This window comes from Silene latifolia, chromosome 10 (genome assembly GCF_048544455.1).
Source record: "Silene latifolia isolate original U9 population chromosome 10, ASM4854445v1, whole genome shotgun sequence".
In the NCBI taxonomy this organism is placed as follows: Eukaryota; Viridiplantae; Streptophyta; class Magnoliopsida; order Caryophyllales; family Caryophyllaceae; genus Silene; species Silene latifolia.
In genome coordinates, this window is record NC_133535.1 from 161,070,849 (window position 1) to 161,087,392 (window position 16,544).

At 36.6% G+C, this 16,544-nt stretch overlaps 1 protein-coding gene and 1 long non-coding RNA gene across 2 annotated transcripts; one reads left to right on the plus strand and one right to left on the minus strand.

Annotated features, from left to right (window-relative positions):
- Positions 1-6,083: 6,083 nt before the first annotated feature.
- Positions 6,084-7,258, plus strand: LOC141609496 (uncharacterized). The gene is made up of 5 exons (XR_012527439.1): positions 6,084-6,283; positions 6,365-6,409; positions 6,504-6,546; positions 6,640-6,684; positions 6,803-7,258. It is a non-coding gene; the product is annotated as an uncharacterized LOC141609496 (long non-coding RNA).
- A 5,049-nt stretch (positions 7,259-12,307) lies between these two features.
- On the minus strand, positions 12,308-16,155 carry LOC141606743 (receptor-like protein EIX1). Its single transcript, XM_074426015.1, has 2 exons — positions 14,245-16,155; positions 12,308-13,827 (listed from the first exon to the last, which is right to left on the minus strand). Exons 1-2 carry the CDS (start codon positions 15,929-15,931, stop codon positions 12,710-12,712), a joined length of 2,805 nt encoding a protein of 934 aa, XP_074282116.1. The 5' UTR covers positions 15,932-16,155; the 3' UTR covers positions 12,308-12,709.
- Positions 16,156-16,544: the final 389 nt, after the last annotated feature.

A 16,544-nucleotide genomic window follows, 5' to 3' on the forward strand; every position in this document is an offset into this window, starting at 1 on the left:
ACGAAATGGCGGAGGATACACATAAACATAAGATGGTACGAGTATAAATCTTAATGTTCGTCCTTATAACAATATTCCGTTCCAATTGGATTCTTTACGTCTTTCAAAATAACTTATACCTTGCATCCTGTTTTTGGTTTAACAGGATAGTCCTCCTGTGGGGCCAGTACTGGTCGTGAAATTGGGTGTTCAAGGTGTTGGAGGGGCACTCTACTTTATAACTTTTCGAGCAATTGGTGAGAATGGATTGAGTACGGACTACTTTACTGAAGTGTGGCGTAAACCTGGTTCTATGGGCATTGAAATCCGCTCCATTGCCAAAGTGGCTTGAAGAAAGGGAAGTAAAAGGTTTCAAGACTGGTATCAGCAAGATTTCTGATAACGGTAACTCGAGTAAGGAAAAGGAGGGACTAAACACTGATGTAATGCTGAGGTAGGTTATATTTTCGTGGAAGCGTTCAGTAATGACTGTCTTCATCCGAGTACTCACCATGTTGTTTACTGTTTCAGGAGGGAGTCCAGCAAACTTCGTATCCATGGCTTCTACATTTTATTGTACGTGACACGATTTAATAGATGTTCTATAGAGAGTTTTTGCTGTTTTTGTGGAGTTACATTTAATGTAAACCTGCAGGGAGCAAATAAGGAGACAGAGGCCTAGCTTGAAATATGCCATGGTTAGTTACGTTACCTTGATTATCAAATCCGCAAAATTTTTTCTTGTTTCTTGTAATCGTTAATGTTTTTTCACATTTAATCAGGCGAAGAAATGTGCGTCAACCAAATGGAAAAAACTTTCAGAAAATGTAAGGGTTTTTTTTTTCTCATTTGCTTGTATATGTCGATTTGAGACTGACTTATGTTTGGCAGCATAAGTTTGTTTTGATGTGATGATCTTAATGTCCTATTAAGCAATGATTTTAGTTGTCGGAGTAGCTCGTTGAGGTCAAAATTCTCGTAGTGAAACCGTATGCCGTTCTTTTTTGTTAAGATTGTTTTGAAGCAAGGCGGCAACCGGGGATTATGTTTATTAAAAATGTAGATGAGTTTTGTGAAATGGTTTCACGAAAAGATGGTATTCATGGCTGAAGCAGCTAAAAGGCTAAACAAAGACTAGTTATTACTTACTCCGTATTATATTACTCGTATTATGTTTCATTTCCCATTAGTTCAGTTCAGCCATTTTAGGATCGAATATCAAGCATGACTCTGAACTCAAATTGGAGACGTCTATGAACAATGTATTCGATTTGGCATAGTTTTGGTATGTTGGTTTTTAGACTTTTATCTGGGTTTGTAAACGAGCCGATCTGAGCTCGAGCTTGGGTGGGCTCGGGCTCGGCTAGAAGCTTGTCGAACCTAAAAAATTGAGCTCTAGCCCGGCTCCAGCTCCAGCTCGTTTTGTCATTATATATTTTCACTTTTTCACCTAAATTAGAAAATACTAAAAAATATTATATCATAATATACTTATATAAACGTATAAATAACATATAATTAGTTTAGATCACGTGCAATATATGCACGATATTTATAAATTTTTACTTTTTAGTGTACTCCGTATTATTTATGGATTTTAAATTGATAATTCACTTATTTTTTATGTTTCTCATCACTTTATTTAATTTGAGCAATAAAAAATAAAATTGTAAAAAGTCATGAAATGAATATTTTAAAGAAAGTTTAATTTTTACTGAGAAATTAATGATGTTATTTTTAAAATATTTTTACTATTAACATTTTTTGTGCAACTTCTTATCATTAAAAGTAAATGAATTTCTATGTACAATTATTTTTAAAAAAAAAAGTATAAAGTTTTTTTTTTCATATAATAATGGAGATAAATTTATGTATAATGTGAAATAATATAAAATGGTTTAAACATTAAATTTATTGAAAGATTGTGCCATTAAAAGATTGTGTTATAATGTATGGTAAAAATACTACACTTTATTTTAGGAAATATTATTTAGGAGGGAAAAATAAGAGTTTCGCCTATTCATTTAGTAAATAGGGGATTTGAAATAAAAATAACACTACAATATAAAGATTATACAAAAAAAAAAAATTATAAACGAGCCTAAACGAGCTTTTGTGTAACACCCCGACCCAAACCTAAGGTCGAAAGCGGTCACTCATGATAGCTCACCAGGCTGTGTACATGGCCCACAGATCGACACTGATCCTTTATAGCGCATTTTGTCCTCACTCATGCGCATCTCGGAAACCTTCCCAGGAGGTCACCCATCCTAAGACTACTCCCAGTCAAGTACGCTTAACTTTGGAGTTCTTTCGCATGGATGACCATAAAAGAAAGTGCACTTTGTTGATATGAGTAGTACTTCCAATCCCTTTAAGCACTAGTCATTTAAGCTTATCACTGGACCTCTTCAATTACCGTGGGGTGTTACATTTTGAGTCGAGCCTTGTTGAGCCCGGGCTCAGCCCATATTAAGCCAAGCTTGGCTTGAGCTCGTTTTGACCGAGCACAAGCCAAGCTTTGGCCGAGTCGATTCCGAAGGCTCAACAAGCCGGCTCATATCATTGACAACCCTACTTTTACCCATGAAGGTCATAACTCATAAGAAATATTTTGAGTCACGTACAGATAAATAATAAATGGTACAAAATTTAACATAAAGGGGTACAACATTATGTCACGGGACGACTTCTCTCAACAGCCGCAAGCAAGCCACACTCCTTACGCCACTCGTCGACAAATCATATTAACTCGGCTCACCAAGAAGGCAAATAAGACGAATATGTTTCAAAAATTCCTAATAGTACGTACGATCCACCAATCCGTTTTAAAGCCGTTAACCCGAATGGTATCAGTCTTAAAATCTGTTCATGTCGAATCATACAACCATATCCGACCTAAATCCACATTTAATTGATTAAAATCACCTCGATAAGATGTTAATAAAAAGGCCTTAAAGATTTTCCACCTTACATGGCTACATCTTATTTGGGCCCAAACAAAGTCGGGGCCCATTTGATAAAATTGCAATTTGTAGATGTTTTGTGAGTTACGGCAAAATCTATATATATTAGTCTCTACTCGCTGTACCCAAAAGAAAACGATAACGGTTTCAAACGTCCAATATATATATTCCAAAACTTCTATTATTTTCGTCTCACTCATTTGTTTACCTTGGGACGGAGCCTGTATCGCACAATATATGGCAAGAATTAGGTATTGATCACAACAATGCATAGTTGTATTTTAAGTAGGGTTTTTGAATTCATTATTGGCGGTTCAGTAAGTTATCGATTTTATTAAGGTTTTTATATTAGTCAATCTGGTGTAAAACAGTTTTACTGCAAGTGTAAATCTAATTAGTGTATATTCGTTGCATTAATCATGGTTGTTAATTAACTTGCATAAATCAACATAAGCCATGTAATTTCTGTACGTTTTTTTTACTTATTTGGGTGCATCATTCATTCATTTGTTTACTCGACCGTGTGAGATCTTATTCAACATTGCTAAATTATAAACCCTAGACTGATGAAGTATTGTTAACGATACGTGTTTTTTAAATGAGCAGGGTGAATCCGAGACAGAGCTGCGGGCGAATAATTAAGGCAAGCCGCAATAGTTGGTACTGGATCGAGGCTCAACGTATTGTTAACGATATGGCCTAGGATTCACATGAAGACAAGATGGTACAATATTCGTTACATTATTCGTCTTCTTGCTCGTCCTTAATCTTATAAGTTATAACAATATTCCTTAACCTTGGATTCTTTAGGCGATTTGAGAAGTGTAAAGAATCGAGTGAATGGAGAAAGCAGAAATTGTCTGAACTTATTATACTTTGCATCTTGTTTTTGGTTTAACAGGATAGTCCTCCTGTGGGACCTGTATCGGTTGTGAAATTGAGTGTTCAAGGTGTTGCAGGGTTACTCTACTTTATAACTTTTCGAGTAATTGGTGAGAACGGATTGAGCACGGATTACACTACTGATGTGTGGCGTAAACCTGGTTCTGCGGGCATAAAAATCCGCTCCTTTGCCAAAGTGGACGGCTCAGGTTAGATTGGCATACGAGCCGTTTTCTATTGAATTCTTACCTTAAGCATTAATTTTTTGAGAAAGTCCTCAACTTCAATAATGAGATGTGATTTAACTAGATTTTTGTCTTAGTAGTGAAGGCTATAAATCGAGTAGTCTTTTGCGTGTGTGTATTATTATATGTTTTCTTCCGAGTGAAGGCTATAAATCTGGTAGTCTTTTGTGTGTGTGCGTGTGTATGTGTTAAGTTTTCTTATCTCGTATTCTGTATATATCAGGGGCGGCCCATAGGTAGAGCCATTCAGCTCACCGCACCGGGGCCCATAAAACAAAGGGCCTCAAATTTCTGAATTCAGCCCTTTAGCATGTAGATAGAATATTGAGGCCCAAAAGAATACATTGACAATAAAAAAATAAGAATTTTTTACTTAAATGGCGTTCTAAACCAAAATATTTACAAAAATGTGGCTCATTCCAAACTATTTACACGAAATGGGTCCACATCAGCACCTTATTTTTTTTTACAGATTTCTTAACTTCTCGACATATGATTTAGCGGGAAGTATTTTTTTTTTCATAGACTTCTCTCCAGTTCAATCAGCGAGAAGTTTGTATTGTATGTTGTTGCTCCTTGACATGCTTCTTCTTCATCTTCGTTCTCCTTGCTCCCTCTACCAAACCTCAAACTACCACCACCATTCTCTTTCTCTCACTTCTCTTGTCATATAAACATCTTGTTTTGAATGCTATCCTCGTAGTTTGAAAAGTAAAAAGCCCGCCATATTGCCGTACATAACTATTTTTGCGATTTCGGTAACTTGGTCTTTACTTGAGATTGATTTCCGCAATTTATTGACTCCCATTCCCGCTGTATTTTTCCTTGTGGTAATCAAACTAAATCGACAATGAGCCAAGCATACAAATGAAAGAGAGGGGTGAGTTATTAGCATAACATATTCATTCATGAAACCGAAATCGCAGAAATAGCTGTGAGCGGCAATATTGCGGGCTTTTTTCTTTGGAAAGTACGACAATAATCATTCGTAAAAAAGATGTGTATGTGACAAGGGAAGTGAGAGGAAGAAAATGGTGGTGGTACTTTGTGGTTTGGTAGTCGGAGCAAGGAGAACTGAGATGAAGAAGGAAGCATGTCAAGAAGCAACAACATACACAAACTTCTCGCTGAATCAACTGGCGAGAAGTCTATGAAATAAAATAAAAAAATACTTCCCGCTAAATCATATGTCGAGAAGTTGAGAAATCTGTAAAAAAAGTAAGGTGCTGACGTGGACCCATTCCGTGTAAATAGTTTGAAATGAGCCCTATTTTTGTAAATATTTTGGTTTAGAACACCATTTAAGTAAAAAATTCCTAATAACCACTTCAAATATTGAAGCCCAAAACAATATTTCTTTATTCCGCGAATATCCTGCATCAAAGACTATTGACTTTTCCTTATTGTTTATTTCTTTTGTTTTACTCTCACATCTTCCACCTTTAACAACTCTTCTTTTCTCCGTACAAGAATAATTATAGTCCCCCTTCCCGTTATTTATTTACCTATTTTATTAAAGAGTATCTTATTTATTTGGTTACTTTTAAACTTGAGTATATTTTTGAAGAGTAATTTGATTATCTATATAACCTATTATTCATTTATATTTATGTCAAAACCAAAGGTAAATAAATGATTGGGACAGAAAATGAGTATAAACTTATTCTAATTTTATTTCTTTTGTTTTTAGTTTTACGGTATTATTTTTTTCGTTAATTTTTATATTTTGATTTCTTTGTTGTTTCTTTATTTGTTAGGGTATGCATAATTTCATTGTTTTCTCTCCCGGTTTTTTGATTAATATAGTTGATAAATTTTCTCTAATTGACTTAGTCTAAGGGTGCTATTTCAAATCTAACAATTTTATGTTTTAGAACTCGATATCTTTTCTCGAATTTAATTGCGTTTTAATTCATATAAATGAAGAGGGGTCAATAGCATCTAACGCGCGGAGGGATTAATATTTTAGTGATTGTAATTTAGGGCCTCCGCTGAATACTTTGAACAGGGCCTCTATAATTTATTGGCCGCCCCTGGTATATATTATACAATTTGCTAAGAGATTCGATATTTGTTGATTGAAGAGAGGGAAGTAAAAGGTTGCAACGAGATATTTGAAGAAAAGAAGTCGAGTAAGGGAAAGAAGGGACTTGATCTTTTCAAGGGACTAAGCACACCAGTTCCGACCAGTAACACTGATGTAATTCAGGAGTAGGTTATATTTTGTGGTTACGATCAGTAATGCTTGTCGTCATACTGATTACATACTCACCACGGTGTTAATTTTGTCAGGAATGAGTCCAGCAAACTTCGTATCCATGGCTTCCACATTTTATTGTACGTGACACGAGTTAAGAGACGTGCTATAGGAGAGTTTTCTCTGTTTTGTATTGTAACATTTAATGTTTAGCTTCTTATTCGATACTTGCAGGGATCAAATCAGGAGGCAGAGACCTAGCTTGAAATATGCCACGGTTAGTAAATAGTAATGTTACCTTGACGATAAAAATCTGCCATGTTTTATTCTTGTTTGTTGTATTCGATAATTTGTTTTCACATTAAATCAGGCGAGGAAGTGGGCCTCAACCTCTTGGAAAAAACTTTCAGAAAATGTAAGTTTTTTTTTCCGTATGTTGTAATCTGCTTGTTTTGAAGGAAGGCGATTATGAGTTATGACTGTTAAGCTCATGTTTATTAAAAATGTTGATGAGTTTTGTGAAATGGTTTCAGGAGAAGATGATATTCATGGGTGAAGCAGCAGCTAAAAGGCTAATCAAAGACTAGTTCAAGAAATTGGCTAAGCATTTCGAATGTAATCGGTTTAAGCCATTTGGTTCAAAACCAATTCCTCGATGATAAAAATGCTATTATTTCAACCTGGTTTTGTGTTCAAATGACAAAAATGCTTTGGACTCACCCGACTGTCCGAGCTAAGGCAAAGGCATTCCAACCAATTCCTCGATGACACCCGCTATTTCTTTCATTCAGCTCGCTCAATAACAACATACAATTGAAATTGAAATTTAAGAGAGTTCAAATCACAGGACACAATACATAGAGTTCAAATCATATAATGCAGAAAATGGGAAGGAATACATAGAAATTGTTATTCATTAACAAGATATATAATGCAGATAAGGGAATGAATACATAGAAATCATACCATCTATTTCTTTACGAATTTTCACTGAATCTCCTCTTGAACATGTTCACCTTCACTTTGATTGGCACATAAATTCTATCAGCAAGGTCCTCAACATACCGAAAATATGCGTGTCTCCAACTCCTCTTTATTACCAAAGTTCCCACCACTCCCCAAAATCCAGTAGCAACACCAGACATTACGGCTAGGATGAACCACAATTTTTCATATTTATCTTTTTTTTCGACATCATCTTTTCCGGCACCAAGATTAACATTTGTTAAACTTGGTGGCAGGTGAGGTTCAGTGCAATCTGGCAAGGGAAATCCGCATAAACCAGAATTGTTCGCATAGATAGATGGGTCGTCTAGAGTTTGGAGTTGTCTGCCTGTTGGAATATGGCCATGTAGGTGGTTGTTGGACAAATTCAATTTGCCTAGCCATGATATGGAAGACAAGCTTTGTGGTATAGTCCCTGAAAGATGGTTATTGGACAAGTCCAAAGATTCGACCGTCTTCATGTTGCCTATATTTTCTGGAATGTTTCCTGTAAGATGATTATACGATAAGTTCAATGCAAACAAGGTGGACATGTTTGTGAGCTCCTCGGGTATTGAACCAACTAAATAATTGCTGGAAAGGTCGATGATGGAACCCCGTCTTGTTCCATTGGACACTTCAACTATTCCTTTGACAATTTCTTCAATTTGTACGCTTGTATCACTAAAATCAACATCCTTAAATCCAACGGAGCCTAAACATCGAGGAATGTTTCCGGTCAAACCATTTTGAGCGAGTTCCAATACTAGAAGAGACCCAAAATCGCAGATCTGTGAGGGTATGGGCCCATTAAAATGATTACGCCTTAGACTGAGGATTTCCAATTGAGTATACAGAGGTACCTTTCCGAATTGTATCTTTCCGGACAACATGTTGTCACTGAGGTCAAGCACGTATAAGGAGTTTCTAATATTAAAAAGTGATGAAGCATTATTTCCATCAAAGATTGCACCTGACAGCAGATTGGAAGACAAATCAATCACTCCAACATTTTGTAAATTGCCCAGCCATTTAGGTATTGTCCCGGTAAGAAAGTTGTTGTGAAGGTCCAGCCACACCAAGTTATGGGCAAGTTGTTGCGGCAAAGACCCTACAAGAAAATTAATTGTGAGAAAATCGTGAGTTTGCAAGAGATTAGGTCCCAATATTGGGCGTAAATGCGTAATCAGGGTAATTATCGTGAACACCAGTTGTCTACTATATAGGCAAGTCCTATGCCACAGTTTATTGTGGATTCCTAGAAACCGTATCGTTCTGGCTTAATATAGGCTTTATTGTAGTATCTACCAAATATCGGTCGTCTAGGTTAAATTTCGGCAAACATCATGCCTAAATATCGTTAATCTTTGACAATCTTGTTTTCATAAAATTTATCACTGCAGAAAGTTTAAAGACCTTTACGTACGTCTGACAATTAATGTAATGGTCTCAACAGAAGCTAGATATTGAACCTGTAAGTCGATTGCCAGAAAGATCTATTCTTTGAAGATTGCTCAAGTTCCATAGCCATCCTGGCAATTCTCCTGAGATGTCAGTATAGGAAAGATCCAAGTATTCGATCTTAGTTTGATTCCTTAACCATTGGGGAAACACCGTGTTTATCACACAAAAACGAAAATTAAAATATTGAAGTTGAAAGCGAGATCGCCGGTTGAAACTCGAGTCTAGATTGAGAATAAGATTGTTGTAACTCATATCCAAATACGACAATTCCGAGAGGTTACCAATGTCGGATATGGTACCTTGAAAGGAGTTCGATGAGATGTCTAGGAACTTTATCTGGGTTAAATGGCCTATAAAATCTGGAATCATACCACTCAAGTGATTATCTGACAAATCCAAATCCGTCAAAGCCGACAAATTCACAAAAGATGCAGGAACTCGGCCTTTGAACTCATTCTCCGAAAGATCAAGGTAGTTCAAGTTTGTGAGTTGTCCCAGCGAAGACGGGAAACTACCATTTAGTGCATTACCACCTAGATCAAGGTATTGTAACTCAAAAGCACCACAACCAGATAAGCTCATAGAAGGCTCTATGATATCTCCTTGGGTAATTAAATTGTTGGACAACTTCAAGTGTTTGAAGCTACAAGGATTTCCCATAATCCCCATAATCCCACCTTCCACATAATTAAAGCCATTATTGTAACTCAAATCAAGAACTTCGAGATACCTCATGGTTCTAAGCCAGAGTGGAACTGATCCATTAAAATTATTGCCAATTAGAGAGAGGGATTGAAGAGAAACCATATTTTTAAAAACAGGTGGAAGTGGACCTTTAAATGTATTCCATCCAAGATCAAGATGTTGAAGAGTGGGGAAAAATGAATTAGAAGTATTATTCCCTATTAATGCCCCTGATAAATGCGAGTTATCCAATACGCAACCAGATAGGCCAAGCGCTGAAAGAGAAGGAAGTGTATTGAGTTCTTTAAATGTGTCATGTGCTTGGGACAGGTTATAGCCGCTCATGTCTAAAGACTGCAATTTTAAAAGACGAGATACCCACCCTAAATCTTCACCATATAAAATACTTTGTTCATCACAGTCATAGTCAACATAAAGATCAAGGTGTACCAGATTCGTGAGGTTGCCAAATTGAGGGGGAATGGTGCCAGAAAAGCCAGCGGAAGAGAGATTTAGGTACCTTAAATGCCTCAAAGATCCTATGAATTCTGGAACTCGACTTCCAGAAAAGTTATTCCCGCTTAAGTCCAAGTGAGTTAGGAGATCTAGTTCGAGCAAAGCCGAACTTACTCCAGAAGATACCATGGAAACCGCATCATCTGGCAGACAACCATTATCATAGTAACCATAATAGTTATAAAAGTGTTGTGGCTGACTACGGAGATTCAACTTGACAACATTATTAGTAACATTGTCGCATGTAACTCCGTGCCATTGACAACAATCTTCACCAACCCATGAAGAAAGGAGTTTCTTAGGATCATGGGTAAAGCTCTGTTTGAACTTGAAAAGAGCATCTAGTTCATGTTTTTTACACCTTATGAAGTCTAATGATTCAAGTTCAGTTGCATGTACACATATTGAAGATTGGAACATTTGCAAAAGAAAAATGACAAAGAGAAACGAGATTCTTCCCATAATACTAAGTGGAAATCAAATTGAATTTTATGTTTTAGTGGAGTTTACTGTCAGTTCAACTTATTTTGGGATTGGAACATGGTACTTTAAGCAGTAGGAAAACTTGGGTCATACTCTCAATATCAAACAAACTTTGTAAACCCAATTTTACGTTTGAAGAGTCTAAATTAGATGCATTCCAAACATCCATATCAAATATGTATAGCCATTCATATATACGAGACCACGACACGAAGTAATGACTTTCTAGACCCTTTGCCACTCCCACAACGACGAGAGAGACTTCCACTTTATACAGACAAAAGAGTTTTCGTTGTAAAACCTAACCTATCGTAATAAGCACTGGTTGTTGTCTTGCTGATAATATAGGTAGTTTTCTCATATCCAATAATTGTTCTCCCAGTTGTCCACTTGTTTTTCGGCATTGTTTTTTCTCTGTAACTGTCTCAGCAACCTGGTTTGGTCATAAGGAGGTGGCATGGCGCAGGAAGCTGTATCTTGAGATTAATACTCCCTCCGTTCCGGTCAATTGTTGTCCTTTCGTTTTGACACAAAGACCAAAAAATGAGGAAAAGACCAATAACTAAATGACAAGTGGAACAAATTGAATGGGAATGATCAAATTACTCATCAAGTTCATTCTTAAAATAGAAAGGACAACAAATGACTGAGACACCCAAAAATGGAAAAGGACAACAAATGATCGGGACAGAGGGAGTACATGATATGACCCATTTTAATATTAAGACGGATACTTTCATTTTAACGGAGACTAACTGGTCCAACACATGCATGTATTTAGTATGTGCGGAAAGCTGAAAAGTCTTTTGTCTTTCCTAAACTTGTTGCTTTGCAAATGTAACATCATTAACATCCATATCAACCAAAGTTTCTACACCCACTTTTACGTTGCAAGGTCCATATCTAATTAATGTGTATTGACATTCATATGGACCCAAGTCAAGGTCGTCTTCTGTTTCCCTACCACCCTTTTGCACGGTTCTAAATTCGCTAAAAAGAGTCTTTTTCTTGGGCTGTTCATCATAGCTCAATTTCCACTGTTTTCCTTACACTGGCAGGCGGCAGCATGTTGCGTCAACTTGTTCAACCTGGTGTTGGAGATTGGCTCCACCGGGGACACCAGGCGAGGCTAATAAACTCGTCATTCACCAACACTGAAATTTAATTGGTTGATCCATAAGTTAAGTTATCATCATCATCATTCAAAATATTTAAGCGGGTTAAGATGCATTTTGCAGTAGTTAATAAACTCGAGTATGAATTTGCAGCTTAAACCATCAGACGATACTAATATGTAAATTCTAGTAACAATTATCTCGTAAATTGAATGTTGAGAAACAAAAACATCATAGCGCAGGGAATTGAAAAGGCATGCGTTAATCAACCAAAACCATGTTGCGATTATTCATCGTGCAAACTGTCGCCTTTGCATTTTCATCTTAAATTGAAAAAATTACAGCAATACAGCATACATATGTTACAGAGTACATAGAGAAACATAAGTTAACGCCATTGTTAAACAAATCCGTATGTTATTCTTTAACGAGATCTATTATGCATCAGGGTTCTGTTGTGCATTAGAATTCACACTGATTTTAAGATTGCGATAAAGTATTAAGCGAGAAGATTGATGAGGTAGGAACTGTGTGTGAGCGGGAAAGAGTAGTAATACTCTCTCAACTAAAGAAGATTGCGATAAAGTATTATACAAAAATATAAATGCTTCAAATGCAAAAACATGAACACAAAGCAGTTGATACAGCATACATATTCAGAGCAATACAGCATACATATTCAGAGCAATGAAGCGTGTGATTCTCAACCATCCAATTAAAACAACTAATTGCATCATTAATTCTACTAGCACTTGCATAACAAACCAAAAAGTAATGAAAAACCCTTGAATGGATCACAAAATCAAATCTTTTAGCAATAACCTCATTTGTGAGAATTCAGTTGAAAAAAATATTCCGCAATGGCTTCTGATCGAGTATACAACTTGGTTTCAGCAAGCTTATTATTTATCATCACCAACATTCCAGCCTCCTTCCACGCCCCGTGTGTCATAACAGAAGAGTTTCGCCATTGCATTTTCATCTTAAATTGAAAACATTACTAAAATGCATATTACAAGTTTACAACGGCATCAAGTCCGTATGTTACACACTACATAGAGTAGTTCAAATCACATAATGCAGTAAAAAGAAAGGAATACATACATACATACAAATCCTTATTCACTAACAACATCTATTATGCATCACAGTACTCGTGTGTATCTGAATTCATACCAACTACCCCGTACTTCCTTACGAATTCTCATTGAACCTCCTCTTAAATCTGTTTACTCTCACTTTGATTGGTACATAAATTCTATCAGCAAGATCCTCAACATACCGAAAATAAGCATGTCTCCAACTCTTCTTTATTACCAAAGTTCCCACCACTCCCCAAAATCCAGTAGCAACACCAGACATTACGGCTAGAATGAACCACATCTTATCATATTTATCTTCTTTCTCAACATTATCTTTTCCGGCAGCATGCCTTGATGGCGAGTCAACTTCAGTGCAATTGTTCAAGGGAAACCCGCATAAACCAGAATTGTTCGCATAGATAGATGGGTCGTCAAGAGTTTGGAGTTGTGTACCTGTCGGAATTCGGCCATGTAGGTTGTTGTTGGACAAATTCAACTTGCTTAGCCATGGTATGGAAGACAAGCTATCTGGTATAGTCCCTGAAAGATGGTTATTCGACAAGTCCAAAGATTCAACCGTCTTCAAGTTGCCTATATTTTCTGGAATATGTCCTCTTAGATGATTATACGACAAGTTCAATGCAAACAATGCTGATATATTTGTGAGCTCTTCGGGTATTGTACCAACTAAATAATTGCTTGAGAGGTCAATTATGGATCCCAATGTTGTTCCGGTGGACCCTTCAACTATTCCCTTAACAATTTCCACAATTTGTAGGCTTGTACCACTTTCAAAATTGTAAAATTCAACGGAGCCTAAACATCGAGGTATGTGCCCTGTCAAACCATTCTGATCAAGTTCCAATACTAGAAGCAACGAACAATTGCAAAGTTGTGAGGGAATGGGCCCATTAAAATGATTACGTCGTAGACTGAGGATTTTCAAAGAAGTATCCTGGTCAACATTTCCAAATTGTATCTCTCCGGACAACATGTTGTCACTTAGGTCAAGCACCCTTAAGTCGTTTCCAATATTAAAAAGTGATGAACCATTATTTCCATTAAAAATTGTCCCCGATAACTGATTGGAAGACAAATCTATCATTTCAGCATTTAGTAAATTGCCCACCCATTTAGGTATTGTCCCCGTAAGAAAGTTGTTGTGAAGGTCCAGCAAGACGAAGCTACAACCATAAAGCCCATCACAAGCTACATGTTGCGGTAAAGATCCTATAAGATAAGTTACAGTGAGAAATTTGTTGAAAAATCCTCCTAGGTTTCAAGGATATTACTCCCTCCGCACATTTGTTTTCATCCCATTTCTCTAATATATGTGAGATTGTGAGAAGTATTTTATTGAAATGGGGTAAAAATAACTGTGTGGACGGAGTAATAAATAGTGGCATCAGTCACGAATAGCATTTCGTTTTTTTATATTGATCTAGTTTTAGGCTTTGGCTTTATTGTTCTTGTATAAGCTAAGTATCTAGCAATTATAGACCATATTGGTTATATAAGACAATTTTTATATATCAGAAATCATTGGCGCGGAAATTGAAAAATATTTTAGGCATTTACATAATGGCCGTTACTTTGCGTAAATACCGATTTTAATATCATGGATTAAAGAAGAACTTGATATTGAACCTGTTAGTTGATTGCCAGAAAGACTTAATTCTTGAAAAGAGCTCAAGTTCCATAGCCATCCAGGCAATTCTCCAGAGATGTTGGTATAGGAAAGATCCAAGTATACAATTTGAGTTTGATTCCTTAACCATTGAGGAAACACCGTGTTTATCACACATGAATGAACATTAAAAGTTTGAAGTTGAAAGGGAGGTCGCCAGTTGAAACTCGAGTCAAGATTGAGATTAAGATGGTTGTAATTCATATCTAAATACGACAATTTGGAGAGGTTACCAATGCCGAAAACGGTACCTTTGAGGGAGTTTGATGAAATATCTATATGCTGTATCTCGGTTAATTGTCCAATAAAATCCGGGATCAATCCACTCAATTGATTGTGCGACAAATCCAAATACTTCAAAGCTGTCAAATTCACAAAAGAGGCTGGAACTTGACCTTTTAACTCATTATTTAAAAGATCGAGGTAATATAAGTTTTTGAGTTGACCCAATGAAGACGGCAAACTAATATTCATATCATTACGATGAGGTGGATCAGTGAATGCCAACAAATACTCATATGATAGAGCAAGGTATTCTAAGTCAAAAGCACCACAGCCAGATAAACTCATAGAAGGCTCTAGGATATCTCCTTGGGTAATAATATTCTCGGACAAATCCAAGTGTTTGAAGTTGCAAGGATTTCCCATAATTCCCATAACCCCACCTTCCACATAATTAAACTGATTTCTACTCAAATCAAGAACTTCGAGATGCCTCATAGTTCTAAGCCAGAGTGGAACTGATCCATTTAAGTAATTGTCAGAGAGAGAGAGGGATCGAAGAGAAACCATATTTTTAAGAACAGGTGGAAGTGGACCTTCAAAGACATTGAACCCAAGATTAAGATGTTGAAGAGTGTGGAAAAATGAATTAGAAGTATTATTCCCTATTAATGCCTCTAATAAATGCGAGATATCTAATTGACAAAAAGATAGGCCAAGTGCTGAAAGAGAAGGAAGTGTATTGAGCACTTTAAATGTGTCGTGTGCTCGAGACAGGTCACAGTTGCTCATGTCAAGAGACTCCAATTTTACAAGACCAGATGCCCATCTGAAACCTTCAGCATATAAACCACGTGCTGTAGAGCATACATAATAAACATAAAGATCAAGGTGTACTAGATTTGTGAGGTTGCCAAGTTGAGGGGGAAGGGGGCCAGAAAAGCTAGCTGAAGAGAGATTTAGATACCTTAAATGCCTCAAAGATCCTATGAATTCTGGAATTCGACTTTCGGAAAAGTTATTTCCGCTCAAGTCCAAGTGAGTTAGGAGCTTAAGTTCGAGCAAAGCCGAACTTACTCCAGAAGATACCATGGAAATTTTAGGATCAGGCAGACAACCACTAACATAGTCACCATAATCGTCATAGAATTGTTGTGGCTGACTACGGAGATTCAACTTGACAACATTATGAGTAACATTGTGGCAGGTGACTCCATGCCATTGACAACAATCTTCACCAACCCATGAAGAAAGGCGCTTCTTAGGATCTTGGGTGAAACTTTGTTTGAACTTTAACAATGCATCAAGTTCATGTTTTTTGCACCTTATGAAGCCTAATGATTCAAGTTCATTGGCATGTACACATACTGAGGATTGGAATATTTGCAAAAGAAGAATGACAATGAGAAACGAGATTCTTCCCATTATATTAAGTGGAAATCAGATTGAATTTTCTGTTTTAGTGGAGTTTAGTGTTAGTTCATCTTATTTTGGAAAAGAAGATGGTACTTTAAGCAGTAAGAAGAGTTGAAAAGTCTTTTTGTCTTCCTGAGACCTTTCTTAGTTAGTGTCATACTCTCAATATCAAACAAACTTTGTAAACCCAATTTTACGTTTGAAGAGTCTAAATTAAATGCATTCCAAACATCCATATCAAGTATGTATAGCCAATCATATATACGAGGCCCTGTCACAAAATAATGACTTTCTAGACCATTTGCCACTCCCAAAACGACGAGACTTCCACTTCATACGGACAAATGAGTTTTCGCTGCAGTGCATTTTCTATATTCTGAAACAATCATGAGATAAATAAGGGAAGATGAGTAAAATTGAAATTTATTCACCACGAATTTTCCTACATAATGTTTAATTATGTTATGCGCGGAAGCGTGTTGAGACGATGCAATAACAATAGCAAAATAAAGAACACAAGAATTTACGTGGTTCACTATCAATATGATAGCTACGTCCACAAGGGCCAGGGAAATATTTCACTATGTATGGAGAGAATTACAGATTACAAAAGACGAGCCCT